Below are 24,193 nucleotides of genomic sequence, written 5' to 3'. Positions count from 1 at the left end.
TGTTGATCTTTTCTAGATGGGAACCTGAGTATCAGCATCGCTGAGGCAAACATCAGAGTGGGCTTCCAGGGACCAGCAGTGTGACTGCCCCCGCAAGTTACAAGGGAAGGTGCCCTCTTTGGATGGGGTACTCACCGCCTGGGCTGTTTTTATGGCCACAAATCTGTGGTTCCCTTCCTTCCCACAAACGTAGCCAAAGGCCCGGTGGTCTGTGATGTCCTTTGCAATGTAGGAAATTTCGTGAACAGCATGGTGATGCTGAAGGGCCTGCGAGAGACAAAAGGAAGAGCATATTTAGGGGACTTCCCCTTCGAGCTGTTAATCAATAAGAGATGTGTTTCAGCTACGCGTGCACAGGCCCGCAGGGCTTGGGAAAAGCTGTTTGGTCCAGATGGAAGGAAAGAGAGCTGTGCTGCCCGCGAGAGAGGGAGGCTCCCCTCCTAGGTCTTAGTGCTGTGACCCGAGAGAGAGGTAAACAGGGCTGCTCATACGCTGGCTGAGCGTCTGTGAGCTGGCTTCCTTCAGCCTGTCGAGCCAGTCAGCTTCGCTCAGTGGCGGAGCTTCTGCTACATCCTTCTTGACACAGCCCAGTCCAAGCTCTGGCTGGAGATGGAGCACACTCACATACCAGGCGGAAGACCTACACTGCACGGCCACAGGGGGCGACACTCACAATCACAGAACCGTGCCTTCGCATGGCTGCGATGTTCTCACAGGTGGTGACTGAGTGTCTTGAGGAACAAACCCCTTTCTCTAACTTGTCCAAAGTCACCATCTAGGCTAGACATGGGGTCCCCCATATCTCAGGCTGTTCATGAATTGGTCCCTCCCTCTCTGTCTGCCTGTTCTTTTATCCACTGGTTCGAATCTTATTCCTCTTTCAAAGGCCATTTGAAATAGCACCACCTCTGTGACACCTCCCCTGCACAAGGCTTTCTCTCCCCCTCCCTCTGTGTTTCCATGGAATGTCAGTCTCAGCAATGGGGAAACTCCTGATGGACTCCTCACACAGAGCTCCCCGGGCGCCTGCTTCCCAAGACCTTCTTTTCTGACATATTTGCCTGGTCCCTTGCCTGTCTTCTCCACCAGGTCTGTCTTCCTCATCTCTGTCATCCCAGAAACTTGCACTGTGCCTGCCCCAAGTTGTTGAATAAGGTAAACTGGGATAGCTGGTCAGTAATTTGAAAATCTTTTGAAACTGACCTCCCTGCCTTGATTATCTAAGCTTCAACAAATAATATTCACTATCCTGTTGGTGATAGTGACCTTTATAACCATTTGCATATTAAGTCTACCTAAAACAAACACACACACACACACACACACACACACACACATTCATTAAACAGTACTCTGTGTACAGGGTTATGTATGCACCTGCTTAAGATCCTTATAACTTGAAGGGCCTTTTCATCATGCTGGCTATTAAGAAGCTTGAATTCTAACCACTGTGTGAACGTAAGGCACTCACTATATGGGCCTCAGTGCATTCCTCTATCAAATGAGATGTTTGTATCAGGTCAGTGACTCCTAATCCAAAGCCCTGGACCTACTAGGTCATTAAAGGTAATAAAAAGAACTCCCAAGCAATTTTAAACATTTAAAAAAGCTAAACAGAAATGAATAATTATTCCTAGTAAGACTGCACATTTCATTGTGCATGCAAATGAAAATGCCAAGTTTATTTGGGATTGTACCAGGTAGCTGTGCTCCTTAGCTAATCTTTGAGCAGATTCTCATTGGAGATTCATTATGGGTTCAAATAATTCAGGTAGGAACGTGAATGACTATCAATGCATTCTTTTTTTAGGGGAGGGGGGTTTGACACAAATCTTCCTCCTTCCTGAGCCCATGGAGGAAGACACGGTATTCAATGAGCACTACGTCAGGAAAACATTGGGAACCACTGGACTAGATGTTCTCCAAGGTCTTGTTCCATTTCTCTGGATCCATGAGCCAGCAGAACTTCACAGAACACAACCAGCCTCTGAAGACAGTAGACATCTGCTTCTCATGCCCGTCATCACCTTAGTTCTGGACCACTGGCCCGGGTCTTCCAAAACTCCTCTTCCCAGCCGGGTGCCACCTTTCCGGGCTTCTCACTTTGTGAATCATCCCTGCAGGGTTTGCTGCCACACCTTCCCCTTCCCAATGCGGACCATTCTCTAACCTCTTTACTCCCCTTGCGAGGTTCCCTTCCGCATCATACCCTGTCCAGGTTGCCCGCTGCCCACTGGACTTCATGTCTGAAGGGTGTTGTCAGTGCCCAGTATCCCTAGCCGCCCAAGTGGACATCACTGTATAATTCCAGTGGAGTTCAACACAAACACGATGGGTGAAGAAAGAAGTGTTTGTTAGGAGAATATCAGAATCTATTCATCCTTGTTTTATTAAGAGCACATATTTAGCCAGCAGAAAAAAAAAAACTGCTCAAAGAGCGGTAGCTTTTCCATGGTGTTAATGATGTAAAATTGATGAGACTTATATTCACACTACGTGGGGGTATTGATTTATAGGCTTTTGTGAGCGCCAATGGTAGGCAGCAAGGGAAGTGGGAGACAAAGGCTTTCTCCTCCCCCTTTCCTGAAAGTAGTCTTCTCTCTGTATAATGTGGAGGATGTTATCCACGTCTCCTATTAAATCAAAGTTTGATGACAGCAGCTTATTGATTGCCAAGTGGAATATTGCTCTAAAATTAAACCGCGATTAGAAGTGTTCCTGGTGGAATTAGATTTGGCGATGATTGTGCAATAGTAACATATCACCTACGATGCAAGGCGACAGACAGAGATGATGTAATTTACCTGAGAATCCTCATTAAGTGTCTTAAAATCAAAACATTTTTAATGCCTGATGATACCTAATATTGCCTTGCAAAGCGTAGCTGCGTGTGTGCATAAAGTGCTTAAAGGTATTTGTAACATTGTCTTTTTCCGGAGTTAATTTTATGACATGTTAAAAAAGGAATGCTCAGAAAGTGGCTCATTCATTTGGAGTCAGTGAGGGGATGTGTCTCCACTTTCTACAACCTTAACCGTGCAAATATAATATAGACACTTGGAAATACAAATACATTAGACTCCTGCTAATCCCATAGTCATATTATCGCATTCATCTTGGCAACTCAGAGGATCTTGCAAATACTTGTTCATTGAGCCTCAAAATTGCTTCGGGTCTTCCAGTAGATTTTATCAGCACAATCAAAGACAGTTGGAGCCTTAAACACCATCTAGTTCAACTCTGAGTTGATTCATAAAAGGACTGAGTTTATTCATAAAAGAACTCAGAGAGAATTCTGGCAAGCCCAGTACTAAACCCAGGTCCTGTTCTCCCTACTCAGGATGACAAAGAATGGAGAAAAGGAAATAAGATTATGTAGAATCAAGGCCTCCTTTACTTAGACTCTTGGCTCCCTAGTCAGATCAAGGGCACACGCCTCAGCTGCAGGCTTGGTCCAAGGCCCCGGTCGCGGTGCATGTAAGAGGCAACCAATTGATGTGTCTGTATTACAAAACCATGACCCCTGACAAACTGGGATGAAAAAGGGATTGATTGCTGGATAGGAAAGCACAGCTGAAGCTGTTCTGGATTTCAGCAGGTATCTGAGGTCAGAGAAGGTCATAATCAGGTCGGAGTAAAGATCAGCTATAAGGGTCTCAAAGAAAAAGGACAAGCCAGCATGATCTGGCAGTTACTCCCGGAAGCCAGGCCCTCCGTGGGAAGATGAGGTGAGGGAGATAAGCACTGCTTCATCCCAGGTTGTGGGGTGTTCCTGGGACCTCATGGGTTGTTCTGGAAGCATCAGAGATTCCCTGGCTTGAGGGGGATGGGGAGGATTCTGGTCATCCTTCTTCCACATCTCTTTTGAAAACACAATTTTTGTCTTAGACAAACTTAGTCTAGATATTAAAGCACTGCCAAAAATCAAAGCCAGATTCTGGTTTTAAAAACAGAGGCTTCACCCTGGCCGCTGTGGCTAAGTTGGTTAGGCATTGCCTCATGAACCAAAAGGATGCTGATTCGATACCCAGTCAGGGTACAGGCCTGTGTTGCGGGCTCCATCCTTGCTAGGGGGCGTGCAGGAGGCAGCCGATAGATGTTTCGCTCTCATGTCAATGTTTCTCTCTCCCTCTCCCTTCCTCTCTCTCTCAAAAATCAATAAAAATTCTTAACAAAAAAGAGTCTTCCATAACACCCCATCTCTCTGCCACAGCTTTACTTACTCTTCCTGATCAGAACCCTCCTCATTGCTTTGTGGATGAAAGTTGTTTCTGAACAATTCCAAGGGCAATTCAGAGATCAAACTCCTCAATCCAGTCTGACCTTCCTTCCATGAGTGAACTTCAGGTAACCTTGGCTGCAGATAATCTGAAGAACTCATCACTCCACTTCAGGGTCTGTACTTTCCCACCTCTGTGCCATTGGTCACGCTGATCTCGCTCTTCAGCCCTGGCTCACACTTCATCGACTCCATATAATTACATCACTTAAGCTTTGAGGCCTGGCTCCCACATCCTGCTCATCCCTTGACTGTTCCAATCCCCTTAGTCATAATACCTTTCCCTAGATCTCATTGCATTGCATTAGTTCTTCAATCTGGGATGCTTCATACTTCTTAATTTTGTTTCACATTTATCCATTCATCCAGTTTTTCACACCATATGTATTTCTTGAGAAGCTGTTATGTTCCAGGTATCATACTAAGTGCTACATCTATCCAGATGATTAGAATGGAGTCCCTCCCTCAAGGACCTAATAATCGCATAACACAGAGAGGCAAAGACACCATAGCAAGACAAGCTTTATAGTAAATGTGTAAGTAGGATGTTACTTGGGCTCAGAGCAGGAACGAGGAACGGTGTCAGAGAAGTTTTGACAAGAGAGCTGACGTTGAACCCAGCATCCTATAAAAGGGGAGCTCCCAGAAAATCAGGGGAAAAAGCATCCTAGGCAGAAAGAACTAAGCTTGAAAAACCTCTAGGTCACAAGAACATACTTTCTCTCCATTATGGGGATGTTAGCTCCTAAAAAGAAAGATAGATGTCTGATCCTCCTCAATCTTATCCTAGCTCCTAATACTGCTCCTTTTGAACTATAAATGCTGGGTAATGTTTGATAAATTTAAAAAAAAAAGAAGAAAGGAAGAACCAAGCATCTGAAGACATACATTGCACAAGGTAGTTGCTCAATAAATGTTCAATGAGTAATTGAATGAGATTAATTCAAGACATTTCACACAGGATTCATTTTGTGAACAGCGGGTTTCATATCTGATCATCATTAAATCTTTTTTTTTCATTAGCATCTCCATGAGCCATTTACCAATGTTTAAATGAAGTATCAAATTGTTTGGAGGGTTACCATCTGACATAATAGATTACAGAGAAGACTTAATTTGTACCATGGTTCAATACAGCCAATTAAATACAGTATGGATTAGAAAGTCATCAGCTCAGACTTTACCACTAGCTTTTTGTAAAGAATAAATTCTACTCCATTTAGCCTTCATATTATTATTGTGTGTATATGTATGTATGTGTATGAGTAGGCAAAACTATTCACAGGAACAATACCCACCAGCATTCAAGTGAGTTAATAAAAAACAAAACAAAATAAAAAAGCAAGTATGCAGATAGACACAATAAAAATAGATATATAGAAAAATACATTCCTTCACATTATAGGCAATTACAGTAGTTAAAACCTCACAAGACAAAAGCTCATTATAAAGGCCTTTCTCTCTTCTAACATATTTTTGGATGTGTTCCCTGCATCACAGCACCAATGAGGCTGGGAGGCAACCTCTGTACCAGTCCCAGACACCCCATCATCATATGCTATATGGAGAAGGTCAGAGTGAATTCTTCCTGGAGTTCCCATTCTAAGATCTTCCAGAAGTTTTACTCAAGAACAAGACTAAATTTCTGAATACCCTAGTCTCTAGCTGAGGAGGCAGTGTGATAACAGAGGAAAGAATATGGACTCTTGGAACCAGAGAGAACACACTTCAAATCTAAGCTCTTTACTTTATCAGATGTGTAGCATTGGGCATATCACTCTAACTTTCTGTACCTTATTTTCTCTCATTTTATAATACAAAGAATGACATAGAACCTAAAAGGTTGTTTGAAATATTACATTGATTCATATAAACTATCCTATATAATAAAAGCCTAATATGCAAATTGTTTGATGGGGCGTTCAACCACTCACTATGATATGCGCTGACCACCAGAGGGCAGTGAAGAACATGGCGGGTGTCAGTGAGGCGGTGCTGGCAGCGGGTGGCAGCTGTAGGCCCCCATGGGCCCCTATGAGAGCGGGGCTTCGGCGGGATGGTGGAACAGGTGAGTGGGTGGTGCCAGGCCAAGGCGGGTGCAAGCAGGGGCCCAATCGCCCTTGGACGGTGACCACAGCAGTGGCAGGGGGCCTGGCCCCAATCAATTGTCCCGCAGGTGGGATGGTAGAGCAGGTGAGGGGGTGGCACCAGGCCACGGCAGGGTGCCAGGTGGGGCTGTGAGGCTGAGGGCGTGAGCTGGGGCCCGATCCCTGCAGGCCACGCAAGGGACCCCACCTGTGCACAGATTTGTGTACTGGGCCTCTAGTACTAGATATAAATGAGATGCCACTCCCCTCCTCCCCACCAAAAAAGAGAAAAAATGGTTCCCATTCAGTGTTGACAAAAGTGTGGGGAAACAGGTATTTCCTTGGGCCCCTGGATTTCTGTGTACAATGAGGATAATAGTAGTGCCTCTCTGTGGTCCTGTTAGGAGGATTAATGAGTGAGTATATGTAAATGGCCTGAAAGGGTGCAAAGCTCATAGTAAGGGCTATGTAAGTGTTGGCCATTATGGTGATTTTTGTTAGTTGTGGAAGTGTGATTTACTGCAACTTTTCTGGAGGGCAGACCGGCTGTATGTTTCAAAGCCTTGAAAACATGCATAAACTTTGACCCTATGAATCTTCTTGTAGGAATTCAATTATCTGTAAATAATGTAAGATGTGGGCAAAGATTTGGATGCAAGATATTCCCCGAAGTGCTATTAGACCAGTGAAAAATTAGAAATGCTGAACATTAACTGACTGGTTGAAGAAATTGCATTTCTCTATACGATGAAATAATATGCAGTCACTGAAAGTCATCTTGGGGACATAATTTATTTTTTGTAGTGGAAATATAATCATAATATCTTGTTGAATGAATCAAAAGCATACCACAAAATAGTATGTTTAATATACTGTTTTTGAAAATAAAAGTATGCATTTCTGTGTGTGTGTGTATGAAAAATCTGGAAATGTATCCAACAAAATCTTAACAAGGGTTCTTTCAAGTGGTGGACTGCTACTGATTTTTAAAATCTTGCTTCTTGCTTATTTATAACTAGAGGCCAGGTGCACAAATTTGTGCACAGGTGGGGTCCCTTGGCCTGGCCGGTGATGGCAATCAGGGTCAATTGGGGCCGGCCAGGGGAGGGGCCAGAGGAGGTTGGCCAACTGTGGGAAGTTGGCTAACTGCGGGAGGTTGGCTGTGTGAGTGCACTGACCACCAGGGGGCATCTCCTGCATTGAGAGTCTGCCGCCTGTGGCCAGTGCATGTCATAGTGACTAGTCGACCTATTTATCTAATAATAGGATAATATGCAAATTGGTTGGGACACCATCACAGTAACGATCAATCAGCAGGTTTCGCTTGCAGCAGGCATGGGTGGGCGGGGACTTGCAGTGTCGGGGATGGAGGCGGGGACTTGCAGGGTTTGGGATGCAATGGCGCCTGCCACTTGCCCAGGGCTGGTCCCGGGCTCAGGCAAGCTGCCAATGGCTGCTGCTGCTGCGAGGGCCCAAGGCTCAGGCTCAGGCAATGAGGGCCAGGTGAGGCTCAGGCAAGCCACAGTGGCTGCAAAGGCCGAGGCTCAGGCAGCCTTGCAGCTGGCAGTGGCAGCAGCAGAGGTGTGATGGGGGCGTTGCCTTCCCCTGATCGCCAGGTCGCCTCCTGCAGAGGGAGGCCATAGGCAGCAGCAGCCAGGGGATGATGCGGGTGGTGCCTTTCCCTGATCAGCAGGTCGCCTCTGGCAGAGGAAGGCCAGACTGCGCCTTAGGCCCGCTCCCACCGGGACACCTGAGAGCTCCTGGACTGTGCGAAGAGGCAGGCCAGGCTGAGGGACCCGCCCCCCCTCAAGTGCACAAATTTTGTGCACCAGGCCTCTAGTCTATATATAATTTTTTAAAAATTTATACTGATTTATACTATATACAATACTGATATGTATTAAAATACTAACAAATATTAAAATAAAGAAAAAGGCACAATGCTTTGTCTTTCATATTTGAATTTGGTGAATTTAGTGTGCACACCATCATTCATTTCCACAGTCAGCCTTGAGCCTCTGTCCTTCTCACCCCCCTCATAACCACATCTTATCAATTTCACTCCCAAACACCTTTTACCTTGGCCATTCCTCTCTATCTCCATCACCAGACCCAGGTCACAGCCATGATTTCCGGCCTGGATTCACACAGTAGCCCCAGCCCCTACTCATCCACTTTTTCTAATAGTGACACCAGTGTGTGAAGGGACTGAGGGAAAACCTGCCAGATTTAATTAGGTCGATCTCAGGCTTAAACCACATCACAGGATAAAACCAAAAGGTTACCAAGCTATGGAAAACCTAAAATAGGCAAAAACTTTTGCCAGGGCCTCTGCCTGACTTCCCATGACGGCCCCTTGTTTCCTAGCACCTGACCATTCTTCAGTTCCTCAAAAGCACCATGCTCCCACCCCAGTTTTTGCACATGCTAGTCCGTCTGCCTGGACAGCTCAGCTCCTTCCCCTTCAGACCTCAGGACAGATGTCTATTCTCAAAAGTGCCTCTGAATTTCCTGCAGAGACTTGGTTCCCAAGCTGCAAGACCTCACAGCTTCCTGGACTTCCCATGTGGGGCACATGCATAAGCATTAGCTCCAGCGTGGTGGCAGCAACAATATCTTTTTTCCTCATCTTCTTATCCTGAGTGCTTCTTGACATTTGGCCGCAAGCATTTTCACTACACAACTAATTGGCCAGAAGGCAATTTTGTCATCAAAGGTAAAATAAAAAGTAAAAGAGGAACATTAAAAATGATACAACAAAACAAACTATTGATAACAAGATTTAAAAAGGACTATTGCAAAAAAATCTTTAAGGTCTTTTGTTCATAGCATTATGCAATTTTTTTGACTTGATTTATTTCTTTGTTCGGCAATGCACTTTCCCTTTTTTGCTACAATTTCTTCCTTCATTAAGAGAGGTATCATTTTCCAACTAAAAAATATAATTAATGCTCTCACAGACTGTAGTGAATTAGTAGTAGCTTATTTTATGTTTCCTGTAGCTTGGTAAACTTTTGGTTTTAAAGGGTAGGAGGGGATAATATGTTCACCGAAGGATTTGCAATCTGTGTTATCATTTTCAAGCATAGTATGCAATCTGACTTAACATGTAGGTTTGCAATCTGGTTTACACATAGTTGTCATCATGCACTATTTTAAGCTACTACATCTCCTCGTCACTGTATAGCCCATTATGAAGGCTCAGCTTGATAAAATATAATGGAGACATGACACCAAACTGACAACCAGCTTACATACATTAAATCTGCCAACAGCAAACCAAACTGTCAACCAGTTATCTTATATTTCACGGTGAATCATCTTATGGCCAATTAATTGTACTGCAAAAATGTTTGCGGTAAAAATGCAAAGATGTTTATAGCAAAGATGCTTGCGGCGAATATACCGGAGGCGACCCTGAACATTAAGTATGGTGCCTGACGTGCAGTCAGAATTCAGTCTGTATATATTTTTATTGTGGTGAAGATACATATTTTTACCATTTTAAATTTACAGTTCTGTGGTATTAAGTAGATTCACATTGTTCTGCAACATCACCACCATCTCTCTCCAGAACTTTCTCATCTTCCCCAACTGACCATCCACCATTAAACACTAACTCTCCTTCCCCCCTTTGCCTCAGCCCCTGGCGACCACATTCTACTTTCTACCTCTTTGAGACTGCCATATTTAAATGAATATTTTGAATGAATGAATGTCAGCAGGATCCTGAGTTCAAGTCTTTCCCTGAAACCACTCCCCCTCCCCACAACCTCACTGACTCTTTGCTTATTTGTGCCTCTGTTTCCCTCTCCAGTTTTCCTTTCCTCAGCTGTGAAAATGAGGAGATTGGATCCAGTAAATTCTCATGTCCTGATTTTCTCTCAACACTTCTTTAAATCCTTTTTTTAAGTTTTATAACAAGATGACAGCTATAAAAGACAGCTTCTTAGTCACTCTCTACACACATGTCATAAACACACGGCACTGGAAGATGGGACCAAAGCCCTGACCTAAAAATAGAGAGATGAACCAGTTAACCAGCTGAGAACATCCTAGACCCATGATTTGGGTTTAAATTTGTCTCACAGGCAAAGTGGAGCCAGGTGTGCTTAATCAATTAGCAATCACCAGAGTGAGAACGAAGCAGATTTCAGTGCAGGAGATGCAAAAACCATGTCAAACAGAAAACAGGCTTCTATGTGAAACACTAGTCTCCTAACACTGGGGTTCAATCCAAACTCCATGTCCCATGACCTGTGATGTGGCTACCGCATAGCCACAGCTGGTGGTGGGCTGGCCTAGCTGTCTGCTCACTCCATTCTCATTCAGCCCCAAAGCCCTTAGGTATGAGGGTACACTAGGTGCCAGAGATGGTTAAGATGCAGTTAGAGCTCTCAAAAGTCCACAGTGGTGTGTGTGTGTGTGTATGTGTGTGTGTGTGTGTGTGTGTCTGTGTGTGTGTGTGTGTGTGTGTGTGTGTGTGAAGGCAGGCAGAGGGCTCCTTTTCTGCTACATACTCAGAGTACTTTGTACATTGTGTTGTTTTGTCCCCACTTCCAAAGCATGTGTGATGGAAGGATCTGAATCTCAGCTTTGAGGCCATGGGCAAGTCACCTTATCTCACTGGGCTTCAGTTTTTTTTCACCTATAAAATGGGAAAAATCCCTCCCTTACAGAGATGTGGGGAAGATTACTTAATGTGCCTAGCAGGGTATCTGGTAGATGGTAGGCTCTTAATACCTTGGATGTTATCCCAGGCAACCTAGATTAAAATTATCAATGTAATGGCTATGTTACATAGTGTTCAATTGCCAAGCACGGTTCCCTCAGGTGAGCTCTTCCTTAGTGATGACAGGATAATAGTTTTGGAGTAGCCAAAGGATGGTGGGAAAGAGAAAGAGCTAAGAGTTCAAGAGAGAGTTTCAAACTTTATAGCCTCATCTAAGAACCTGGATCTCCTGATCCAGAGAAATTTAACTTGTAGTTTCCAGTTGTATAAATCAGTGAATTCCTTCTGTTGCTTAAGAATTTTTGAGGTGAGTTTCATATTACTTGCAAACCAAGAGATTTCTGAACAACACAATAATCATTGTTATCCTTATCTTAGACAACAGGAGACAGTCTCAGAAAGAAGTGACTTGCCCAAGAAATATCAGGCTGACAAGGGCTTTTAGAAAGTCTCATCAACACTGAAGTCTATGCCTGGTTTATTGTTAACAGTAATTAATATTTGAATTGAAATTTTGAATTTGCTTTGGGTACATCCTTTATAATAAAGAGGTAATATGCAAATCGACTGTCACTCCAACATACAAGATGGCTGCCCCCATGTGGTCAAAGATGGCTGCCCTGCAGGGGAGGGCAGTTGGGAGGGACCAGGCCTGAAAGGGAGGGCAGTTGGGGGTGATCAGGCCAGCAGGGGAAGGAAGTTAGGGGTGACCAGGCTGGCAGAGAAGGGCAGTTGGGGAAGACCAGGCCTGCATGAGAGGACAGTTGGGGGGGGGGGGGGAGGAACCAGGCCTGTAGGGGAGGGCAGTTGGGGGGACCAGGCCTACAAGGGAGGGCAGTTGTGGGGGGGTACCTGGCTGGCAGGGGAGGGCAGTTAGGGGGACCCAGGCCTGTAGGAGAGGGCAGTTGGGGGGACCAGACCTGCAGGGGAGGGCAGTTAGGGGTGACTGGGCTGGCAGGGGAGAGCAGTTAGGGGCAACCAGGCCAGAAGGGGAGGGCAGTTAGGGGTGACCGGGCTAGCAGGGGAGGGCAGGTAGGGGCAACCAGGCCTGCAGAGGAGGGCAGTTGGGAGTGACCAGGCCTGCAGGGGAGGGCTATTGGGGGGTGACCAGGCCTTCAGGGGAGGGCAGTTGTTGGGGGACCAGGCCTGCAGGAGAGGGCAGTTGTGGGGGGACCAGGCCTGCAGGGGAGGGCAGTTGGGAGCAACCAGGCCGGCAGGGGAGGGCAGTTAGGGGTGACCAGGCTGGCAGGGGAGGGCACTTAGGGGTGACCAAGCCAGCAGGGCATGGCAGTTAGGGGCAATCTGGCCAGCAGGGGAGCAGTTAGGCATTGATCAGGCTGGCAGGGGAGTGGTTAGGGGGTGATCAGGCTAGCAAGCAGAAGTGGTTAGGGGCAATCAGGCAGGCAGGCAGGCGAGTGGATGGGAGCCAGCAGTCCTGGATTGTGAGAGGGATCCCAGATTTGAGAGGGTGCAGGCTGGGCTGAGGGACACCCCCCCCCATGCACAAATTTCATGCACCGGGCCTCTAGTATTAATATAAAATAAATACATAGTTATTAGAAAGTAAGATTTTCAGTGAAAGAAAATGATATGCAAATACAAAATTAAGAAATTACCTAATCATTTTACTTTTTAATTGGAAATATCAATATGAACTCATGATTTAAAAACTATATTCCTAGCACTGTTCACAGGAAGGGCCTAGAAACAATAAAGCCCCAGCAGCAAGGAGCACACCTAGCATGGCTATTTATTATCTGGCTGTCTATTCATTGATCACTTAACCTATCTAGAGAGAGAGTCAGAGAAAGCAAATATGGCAAAAGGTAAAATTTTCTGTTTATTTAAACATTTTTATAAAAATATGTTGGAGAAAAAAATAAATCTTAGCATGCTCCCTTCTTTACCTCCCATTCCCTCTTCCTCTCTCTGGGGAAATCAAGGCACTGATCACTTCAAAGACTTAACTGAAAGTAGAATGCAGACAAAAGGCTTTTATCAGTTCCATCAGGTAACCACTGGTCCAACATAGAAGGTCGTTTAGTGGCTTAGAAGTTCTTAAAGTTAGAGTTTTCTTTGTCCTTGCATTCCTATGGCATAAATAACATCAGCCAGTACTTTTCTATTTTCTACAACCACATTTTAAAAAGTTCAGGTTGACTAAATATGAGAAAAATTTACACTTCTGAAAGTCTGGGGAAAAAATATCCCAAACTTGGAAGATTCTACAAATATGCATAAGGATTCAGATTTTATTTTTATTATATTAAAAAAGGGTATGATTCAGAGAGTGCTGACTATATGCTAGGCATCCTGCCAAGTACTCTACATACAGAATCTTCATTTATTTCATTCACCCAACAGCCTCCCATATTACTTCCCCTACTTGTAATGTTGAGGTAACAGAGAGGTCGAGTAACTTGCCCAGGTCACACTGCTGATAAAAGGCAGACCCTGTATTGCTGCCAGGTATGGCTGCAGACCCGGGGCAGCCTCTACACTTGAACACAGTTTTGAATGTATCTTAAATGCCTATATTTTTCGCTCTCCTAAAATTCTTATTTTTATTTCTGTTACTTTCTGCATGAAGAATCCTAATAACCATTGTAGGTGTTCAGTAATGTAACCAATGATTTCAACATTTTAGCTTACGGTGTAAAATTACTACAGCAAGTAGGAAAATGAGTGTGAATGAATGGAAATGAAACAGCATGTTTTGCCACAAGTCACTGCAGAAATGAGGTGATTATATTTAATGGAAAATTACTTTCTGCATTGTAACTAGTCTGAAATTAACCTCCGCCTTGGTCACAGTGAAGCTTTGCATGCCGACAGAAACTTACCAAAAAAATGAACGGACTAAAATGAAGCTAATAGGAAGAACACTAGATTAGGGGTGAGAAGGCTGGGATTCCAGGTCAAGCTGTCTTTATTTATAAAGTAAGGTGGTGGTAAACATGGCTTCTAAGATCCATTTTTTATTAAAACACTTGGGTTCTAAGGAAACACATGACTATGGATTAGACACAGGCCAGCATCTGAAATCCAGATCTGTACTACTTGTGTCACCTTAGACAAATCACCCAGATTCTCTGAACCTTGGTGTCCCATATATACTCAATTCGATTGGGGTGAGAACTAAATAAAATCATGCTGATAAAATTCTTCGTATCCTGCCTGGCACCTAGTGATGCTTAATAAATGGCAGTTCCTCTCCAGATCAAAGATTCTGTTATCTCAACTGTCAGTTATTTTTCGATGTTGAATGGTGCCTTCCCAAAATCTGTAATGTTGACATCCTTAAAGTTAGTACTTCAGAACGTGAGACCTTCCTCAGAAATAGGGATCTTATAAATTAACTAGAGGCCCAATGCACGAAATTCGTGCAAGGGGCTTGGCCCTTCCAGCCTCAGCTGGCCCTCCCAGCCCCAACTGCCTTGGCTGGCTCTCACAGCCCAGGCTTTATCTGGAAGGTCGTCCAGATGGTCGTCCGGAAGGGTGTCCAGGCAGTCGTTCAGCCTTTTGGCCTAATTAGCATATCTTCTCTTTATTATATAGGATTAGTTAAAATTAGGTCATACTAGAATAGGGTGTGCCTCTAATCCAATAGGACTGGTGTCTTCATAGAAAGAGGAAATTTGGACACAGCCACATGCACAAGGAGAATGCCTGGCAGATATGAAGGCCAAGATTGGGGTGATGTATCTAGAGGTCAAGGAACACCAAAGATGGTCAGCAAACCATCAGACACCAGGAGAGAGGCATGGAACAGATCCCTCTCACAATCCTCAGAAGGAATCAATATTTTTCCATGTTGAATGGTGCCCTCCCAAAATCTGTATGTTGATGTCCTTAAAATCAGTACTTCAGAATGTGACCTTCCTTGGAAATAGGGATCTTATAGATTAACTAGAGGCCCGATATATGAAATTCACCTCAGACTTCTTGCCTCTCAGCACTCTGAGACAATAAGCCACCTGGTTGTCATCATCTGTTATGGCCATCTTAGGAAAGGAATGCAGTTATCTCCTTAGTTTGAGGAGTTTGCCAAGAGAATACAGGGGTGAAACAACAGGTTCTTAGATATCTAGTCCAGTCTCTGCTCCCTCGATGAGCCTTCATTTTCTCGTCTCTAAAATGAGAGGCAGTACTGGTCCCAGCCAGCTCTGCTCTGCTTTTTAATGCAGGATGGGAAACCCTTCAGTTTCCCTATTACTGTCGGACCTGGCTGCTTAAATCAGAGGCTGGGCGTGGTGCAGCGCTGTGCAGTTTACAGCCACATCTATCCAATTACTTCCCATTTAGTGCTATGCAGCATTTCCTCACATACGCTGCCAGACCACTGGCGTGGTGGGCCGAGCTCTCTGAGTACCAGGCTCAGTTGTTTTTCTTACACTAATTGGCCCCATGACTTGTTAGGTGGTTACCGTGGAAAATGAACTGTCAGTAAAAGAAGTTAGCACAAAGTTGCCCCCTCATTGAAAATGTGCCAAACACCATTTCCTTCACCTCACCTGAGGGTCTCAGAGGGAAACATTGGCATGAACTAATATATTCTAGTGCCTGGCTCTATCTTTTCCTTGTTAGAGATGAGAAGACCGAGCCTCAGAGGGGTTAAGCAACTTGCCCACCACTGTTTAATCAATGTGTTCAGAGGTGGTGCTAAAACATCGGTGTGATTGCAAACTTCATGCCCATTTTTCTATATCAGGTCATCTCCTTCAGGGCAGTGATGGCCAGGTTCTGCCCAGCTCTCTGCTCATGTATCCTTTCTTCCCGAAATATATTTTCATGTCTGTGCCAGACTCAGAGACAGCTGCACCCAGGGCACATGTGAGGAGGCCTGGCTTGGTTGCTCAGTGCTTCCTACATAAAATACCACCAGCTATTGGCCTGGCTGTGACATGCCCCCAGACTCAATTCTAGTAATGGGACTCCTCCGTGTCAGGCACTGTGCTGGGGGCTGGCAATACAACACTAGAGCTGGTCAGATCCTTGCCTTTAAGGAGCTCATATTCTCTGTAGAGACAGGGGGTCAGGTGCCTTTGTTTACTATTTTCCAAGAAACCCATTCCCTTTCTTCCTAACACATACCACAGTCTGTAATTATCCCTTCACTCGCATGAACTCCCTGGTTCATATATGTCCCCTCCATCAGTCTGCAGAGACTAGGAAAGCAGTCCCATGCCCGTTCCTGCCTCCCCGGCACCAGCACAGTGACTGAAACTGTGGGGCTCAGTGATGATTTGTGGAATGAGTAAGTGAATATTGTGCTCAGGCCTTACCAAAGGTAAGAACAGGGTAGGCATAGAGGCCTGAGTGGACTCGGTTCATAGGAGTTGACCAGGTAAAAATTAGAGACCATGGGGGTAGTAGGAATCAAGACACCTCACCCAGAAGCATTAACAAAGACACGGGAAGCTATAAAATAGCATTTTATGCATTGGGAACTGCAATCAGTTTGGGGTTACTGGACCATAACATGCTAGGCAGAAAGTGGCAGTGAGAAGGCAGGCAGGGGTGAGGGATGCAGGATTTTTAAGGCCTGGATAGAAAATTGGGGTGGTGCCTTGACCAGTGTGGCTTAGTTGGCTGGAGCATGGTCACATACACCAAAAGCTGGCAGGTTAGATTTCTGGTCAAGGCACATACCCAGGTTGTGGGTTTGATCCCAGGTCAGGGTGCATGCAGGAGGCAACTGATCGATGTTTCTCTCTCACATTGATGTTTCTCTCTCTCTCTCTCATTTTAAAAACTGGGGTGGCGGTGAAATTGTCTAGCTCCTTTGTATTCCACTCTGCTGTTATTCTCAACTGCGTAGACCCTTTCATCAGGCCGCAGAGGTTCCCCCGTCTCCCAGTCTCCATGGGAGGTTGGAGGAACATTAGTTAGTAAACCCACGTGAGTTTCATGTGGACTAACCTCACCTGCCCACCTTTTCTAATTTTTCTAAACTGCTCTGCACAGGTCTGGGCTGTCTACACAAACTCCCATTATTCCCTCTCCCTCATTTTCCCGTTAAAACGCCCAGTCCTGCTGCATAAATCCTAGTGGAGCTCAGCTCTTTCCCCTACTGGCAGTTAAATAAAATCGGTTTTCACCACTTTACTGTCCAGCTGTGTTTGTCCCTGACCGCACACCAGCAATACAATCTCTACTATGGTAAGGCCCAGGCTCTGGGCTTTTAGGCACCACCTCAGCTATTAGGACCCCGGAAGGGGAGGCCATCTGGGGGGACCAGGGGGAATATGGACAGTGCTTAAGAGCACAGGTGCAAAGCCCGGCTTTTCCATCACAAGCTGTGACATCTGGGCTCGTCACTTTCCCTTTCTGTGACTTTGCTTTCTCACCTGTATAATGGAAATCACTGTCTCCATCTCACAAGAGTGCTTATGAGAATTATATGAGTGAACACATGACATGCTTAGGATGGTGCCCAGACCACAGGACGTGCTTAATACATGTGATATTGTCATCTCCAAGTCACTCAAAGCATAGCCTATGAGGGACCACCTTTTTCGTTTATGCAAAATATAAGTCCTCCCCTATCACACGTCCTGGTGCACAGTCAACACTTAACTAATATCTGTTGAGCCAACAACTTAATGTTAGAAATGCTCGTACTGGCTATATTATTCACTGCCACGTGCTTTACAGTCTTGTCCCAGAACTGGGCTGTGACTGCTGGGTGTGGCACCCTTGAGTGCACCTGCCCACGGTACAGAGTTGCACATTCTACAACACGGGGCAGATGAGGATGCGAACAAGTCCTCCTGACACCCAGAGTGGGGCCATGATTGGACTGGACCAGAAATCCTGGCAGCTCTGGATTGGGACTGAGCAGGAGAAGAACTGGGCTTGAGCCTGCTTCATTCTGTCCTTCCTTTGTGTATCAAAATGGAATGAGGGGACAACGTGATAGGAGTTGTCAAGTTTTGAAATGAATAATAATATGTCTTTGGAGTGAGGCACATAAAAGAGATGAGCTAAAAATACAGCGGCTCCCGGAGCATCTGGGAAGCAGAAGGATTAGCTGGGCTCCTGCAACTGCAGCGGAACAAAGGCGCCTGCTGAAGGGAAGGCTCCGGCACCCGGTGCACCTGCGAGCAGGTGAGCAAAAGGAGGAAGACACGGGTTTCTTCCGAATGCCCTCTCCGCACTGCAGGACATGCATGCCAACAAGTAGGCAGCCGGAGTTTTTCACCATGTGGATACAATAGGACACATCCAAGGGCTCGGCCAGTGGGAGGGGGCATTTGGGAGCACCTCCCACGTGCCTGATGCTCAGCTTGCTTTATGGGATCAAACTTACCTCTCATTACAAGTGAGGAAGGCTTCATGATCACTTATTTGACAGAGAATAAATATCTGTGTTTTTCTGATGGTCTTAGGCTCTACAGCAGCAGTTGAGAACCGCTAGCAGGGTCGCGACCCACAGGTTGAGAACCACAGGTTGAGAACCGCTAGCAGGGTCGCCTAAGACCATTGGAAAACACAGATATTTACATTACGATTCATTAACAGTAGCAAAATTACAGTTATGAAGTAGCAACGAAAATAATATTATGGTTGGGGGTCACCACAACATGAGGAACTGTATTAAAGGGTCGCGGCATTAGAAAGGTTGAGAACCACTGGTCTATGTGAAAATAGCTCACCGAACCCATCGTCCTCTAACTGGAGCCCAATGCCTCTGGAGCACAGGAGTGAACTTCTGAGGCGGATGCTTTCTACTGTCCCTTTGACCTCTAATATCCTGTGAAAGCATTTTATAAGCTGCGCTAGGAAAAAAAATTCAAACTGCACCATATAAAAGTTTCTGATTTATCACGCGAGGATTATGGCTTGTTCCATGTTTAAAAATATGAAAAAAAATGAGGATTACAACTTACGGATCGATGTTCTAGTACACTGTGAGCAATCATGAGGTCTTTTTAGAGAGCTGAAACAATACTCCATAAAAAGAGGGCAATTCTTAGACTCATATACTAAATATATCTAATGTCAACTGCCTGAGGGTCTTTGAGAAAGATGGGAAAAAAGGACACATTGTAACTCTATCCTATAGACCATTTACATAGTAAAATTACCCTTGGGCTAAATGTTCTTTTTCAAGGATAGCCAGATAGACCTGAGTATTTCCTCAACTCTGCTATTTCTTAGTTGCATGAACTGAGACAATTACCTTACTTCTCATAGTCTAAGGATCCTTATCTGTAAAATAGGGCTGAGAAAGTTAGGGTAGCATAATAATTATGATTGACAACTCTGGGGCCAGATGGCGATTTTTAAAATGAACTCATTGGTTCACCCATTTACTCAATCAATAAATATTCATTGAGCTCCACAAAAGAGTCAGAAACTTTTGGGTGTATAAAAAATGAGCAAAAACAAACACTTATGGTGTTTATAAGACATAATATTTAATATTTCGAAGCCCCAATTTCATCTGTAAATTAAAGATAATAGGGTTTTGTAGGGATTAAAAGAACTGATGGATATGCTACTTAGTACAATGTCTGAGAAAGTGTAAGTGCTCAATACATGTTAGGTGCTATTATTAGTAGTAATAGCAGCTGTAAGGAGAATGGTAATTAGCTCAGTTCCTAGAACACCATGCGTGCTCAATAGACACTACACATTGTTGAGTGATAAATGTTAATATCACTCATAATATCTGTTGTATAATACAGATATAGTTTCTCATAAGATTTTTTTAATCAACACATTTCATCCTTACTACTTCTGGGGCTTTGGAATAGGAAGATTTTGGGGGACCTTAAAAGTACTTAAGACCTGACCCTATTCTCAAATAGTTGGCAGTCAAAGGTGAAAACAGAGTTAGAAAAAGCCAACACAACATAAACTCTAACTCAGGTTCATTACAGATGCATAAATTGGCACACATATAATTTTTAAAGGCTACTACACACAGTGAGTTAGAGGGAAAGGGACTCCGGGGAGGGAGGAGTGGGTTATGAAGACATCATGGGAGGAAGGATGGATTGGGATGGGCTTTGAAGCCAGTTATGTATTTAAATTGATGGTAAAGGGAAGGAAAATGTAATTCCAGGCAGAGAAGTGACATTTGCAAAATATAGTAGCTCCCTTAATTTGCACTTGTCTTGACCGAGGATGTGAGAATAGGGCATGGCAGCTGGAGTACACAGCTTGTCCAGGCAGACAGTGAGTGACAGATTAGGAAAGACTCTGGATGGCCGCTTAAGGAGTTTTGAATCAATCCAGTCACAACAATAAAAGGCCAGAGGCTAAGGGGAAGATTTACTAGGTTAAAAAACCCAGCTTCATCATCCCTAGCGGTAGGATCTTGGGCATGTTGCTTAACCTTCCTGAAACTCCGTTTCCTCATCTGTGAAATGAAGATAAAAGTAGAATCTACTTCATCGGGTTATCATGAAGATGAAGTGAATCAATTAATATATGTACCTGCTGTGAATGGTGCCTGGCACATAGTAAGTGCTACATTCGTGGTTATTTTTTCAGAAGTTTGCATATATCCAAAAAGATGGTGCAACAGAATCAGGCTCCAAGCTATATTGTTGTTCATTTATTCTCCTATTTGTTTAGCAGCACTGACTGAGTGCCTTCTCTAGGGGCTGAGGAGTACAAAGACCATACATCATAGTCTCCACCCTCAGTTTGCTCAGACACACAAATAACGATACTACATGTGGGACAGGACAAGCTATCATGGAGGTGCTGTATTGCACTGAATCCAAGATGCTATAGACCAAGCCAAAGCCTCATTGCAGAGATGCTAAAATGTGAGGAAAAGAAGGATCTTACAATCACTGAAACATAATATATGCAAGGGATAAAGCTGTACAGGACACGGAGTGCCCACGTCTACCCAGCAGACGCAGGGGTGTTTCAAAGAGGACTTAGGCTGAGATCTGCAGGATGAAGAGGAGCAGGCCAAGCTGGGTGGGAGAGGTGAGAGTGTGTGGGGGCAGTGGGGTATGGGGGTATGTTAATGAATTACTGAAGCTCTGAGACCCAGGGAATAGCATGAGAGAGCCTGGGTCATCGGGGCAGGAGGAGTTTGGGAAATCAGATCCATGAGGAGAACGTAAGGGCACAAGGCTGGAGAGAAAAGCAGGAGGTAGATTATGACTAATAATATCAAATATTTTTCAGCCCTTAATCATATGCCAGAAGTCTTAAGCACTTTAATCCTTCCGACTTCCTCGTGAAGGAGGTACTATTGGGAACAGCATTTCCAGACGTCAGCGGCAGAGGCAGGATTTGAACCACAGCCCCTCCACATACCTACTCATCCTGCCAGACTCTCATTCTCACCCTGCCAGGGCACAGGGTTTGACTTCTACGGGGGGACTTGTAAACTGCTGCCAAGTCAGACCCAAACACAAGACTACATCCAAACAGGGCTTGGAACCAAGAGAGTGAAACCTTTCAGAATCTCTTTTGTACACGGACTTCCCAGCCACTGTCCTCCTTTAGCGATGTAATGGCTCTGGTGCTTGAAAACCAGTAACAAATTAAGGGAGCTACATAATCAACTGTTATATTAATTAGTCACCCTTTGTTGAAAGGCAAGCATCCTGTTAAATGTGTGAGTTAATAATGACTTCTGCATCCATTCTCAGTTTTGCACATTCGCGAAGGCTCGACTTCAGTCCCTGATGTGCAAACCTCTTTGTCTCTCCCGATAGCTATCTGAACCAAGTCCAATCCTCTCTGGGCAGCCTCGAGTCCCAACAAAGAGGAGGCCTGGATTCTGGCAGAGCCACGGAAACACAAAGAACGCTATAGATTCAGATAAGCAATGCATGCTGTGGAGTATAGCCGTGCTGTTCATTCACCCATTCACCCATTCATCCTCCTACCCCTGGAACACTGATTGGTAGTCTAGTGTAGTGTAGCGCAGCTACCGCACAGAGCACGAGGGGTACAGAGATGAGAATAACAGCCGACATCCAATGAGCGTTTTCTATGTGCCAGGCATCTTTCTAGGGTCCCACTTACTTAATCCCCAGAGCAACTCTATGAGATGGGCGACTGAGGCACAGAGAGGTTAATTAGCGATGCAAAGCCACCAGGCTGCTATGTTGGCGGAGCTGAGATTTGAATCTGTCTGGCTGCAGAGCCAGTGCTTTTAATCGTTGTGCCATGCTGCCTACTATTTCAGAGATAAATAAACAAGGTACCCTGCTATCAATGAACACCCCGTCTAGTGAGGCAAGAGACACATAAGCAATCAAATACCAAAGCAGTATGATCTTTGCAGTGACAAAAGCATGTTTATAGAAAACCACGGCCAGAGGAGCTTCCCTTAGGGGATTCCTATTCAATCTCTATCCATCTCTCCTCTCCTCTCCTCTCCTCTCCTCTCCTCTTCTCTTCTCTTCTCTTCTCTTCTCTTCTCTCTCTCTCTCTCTCTCTCTCTCTCTCTCTCTCTCTCTCTCTCTCTCTCTCTCTCATCACAAGCAGTTACCATACACATTGCCAACAGTACAACCTAAGCCGCTTTATTTAAGTAGCAGAGCTTAAATGAGCTGATGGCTTGAGATAAGCTCAAACTCCTGAGCATGACCACGGTACTAGGGGTACAGAGCCATCGTCCTGCAGTGGTGTTTTAGGGATATTGTACTGAAATAGGCTACAATGCTATCTTCATTACATTAATGCACTGTAATGATTCCGTTCTGTAAATAGTGTTTGGAATTGACTGACATGATACCAAATTTGCACTTGTATGCATAATTCTAGTATTTCATTATTAAACCGAGCTCATGGATGAAGCGCCTGGACTTAAAACAAACAAAAAATCTATAATTACAGCATATGATTTTTTTCTCATTGCCAGTGCCTGTCCAACTATTTTCATCGCGAAAGCTTTTTCTTCTCTCTTTTCAGAGCTTCTCTTGCTTCCAGTGGAGCCAATGACACAAACTATAGGATATCATGGAGTTGCAGAGTGCAGGGGATTCTCTTTCTCCTCTTTCAAATGGGGAAAAACGTTTTTCATGTCCTGAATAGTTCATTTATTCATGTAAGTGGATTTCTGACTGCATATTCCCATGTGTGAAGAGACCAGAATATGCTGGGGGCCTCCTGAAAATGGTCAGCTCAGCCGCTTTCTGCCTGGAGCTCAAGGAAGCTGCTATCAAGAAGCTGAAAAGGACCAAGCCCTAACCCTGAGTAAGGCGGCTCTCTCCTCAGAATGGCAGGGCCCAAATAGGGGAGTTCAAGGTCAACACAATTATGATGGGGGTCTCAGAAATCCACAGACCCAGGCCTTCACAGAGAAAATGGGGCTATTTTTAGCTGTTCTTCAGGCACTGCCTAATCATGACTCCCTGGGTGCTAACAGCCTGGTGCTCGCATTATCTAGTAAATGAGATGAGATGCTAAAAGAAGAGCAGAGTCAGCTCGAGGGGGCGTGGTGAAAAGCAGAGAAGCACAGGAGAGGAGGCCTCAGTGTGGCGTGGGGGCAGACAGAGACTGTAACAATTCCCTAAAGCCCAGCGTGCCAAGGCCCACTTAGGCCCAGCGGTGGATGAAGCAGCACAGATGAGGCCTGCTCACGCCCTGGGATCGCACAGGCTGGCCGTGGGTCTCACTAATTAACTTTTAACCTCTCTGAGCTTTGGGTTTTCTCATTTTAAAAATAGGATTAATCAGCCCAGCCAGTGTGGCTCGGTGGCTGAGCATTGACCTATGAATCAGGAAGTCACAGTTCGATTCCAGGTCAGGGCACATGCCTGTGGGCCTGATCCCCAGTAGGGGACATGCAGGAGGCAGCTGATCAATGATTCTCATCATTGATGTTTTTATCTTTCTCTCCCTCTCCCTCCTCTCTGAAATCAATAAAAATATATTTTAAAAAATAGGATTAATCATATCTTGTGGATGCAGGGATCACCCTTTGCAAAGTACCTAAAACAGAGCCCTGGAGGAGTAGCTATATGTACTGGGAGTGTGGGGAGGGCACTGTAATCAAGAGAAGCAGCAGGTGCAAAGGGCCGGAGGAGGCTTTGGATGGGAGGCAGAGGACTCCTGAGGAGAGTGGGGACAGGTGTCCCAGGGAAAGGGACTCCTCTCAGGCCATGT

General features: G+C 44.9%; 1 protein-coding gene across 2 annotated transcripts in view; it reads right to left on the bottom strand.

Annotated features, from left to right (window-relative positions):
* The window catches only part of DAB1 (DAB adaptor protein 1), a 278,601-nt gene that overhangs the window by 65,164 nt on the left and 189,244 nt on the right, over nucleotides 1-24,193 (bottom strand). For both annotated transcript variants that reach the window (XM_079776036.1, XM_079776037.1), the window contains exon 5: nucleotides 136-267. In XM_079776036.1, coding sequence (XP_079632162.1) covers nucleotides 136-267 — 132 coding nt within the window. The remainder of the gene's footprint in view (nucleotides 1-135; nucleotides 268-24,193) is intronic.

This window comes from Cnephaeus nilssonii (genome assembly GCF_951640355.1).
Source record: "Cnephaeus nilssonii genome assembly, chromosome: 7".
NCBI classification, from domain to species: Eukaryota; Metazoa; Chordata; class Mammalia; order Chiroptera; family Vespertilionidae; genus Cnephaeus; species Cnephaeus nilssonii.
The sequence above is the reverse complement of the archived record's forward strand: the minus strand, read 5'-3'. Positions and strand labels throughout refer to the sequence as shown.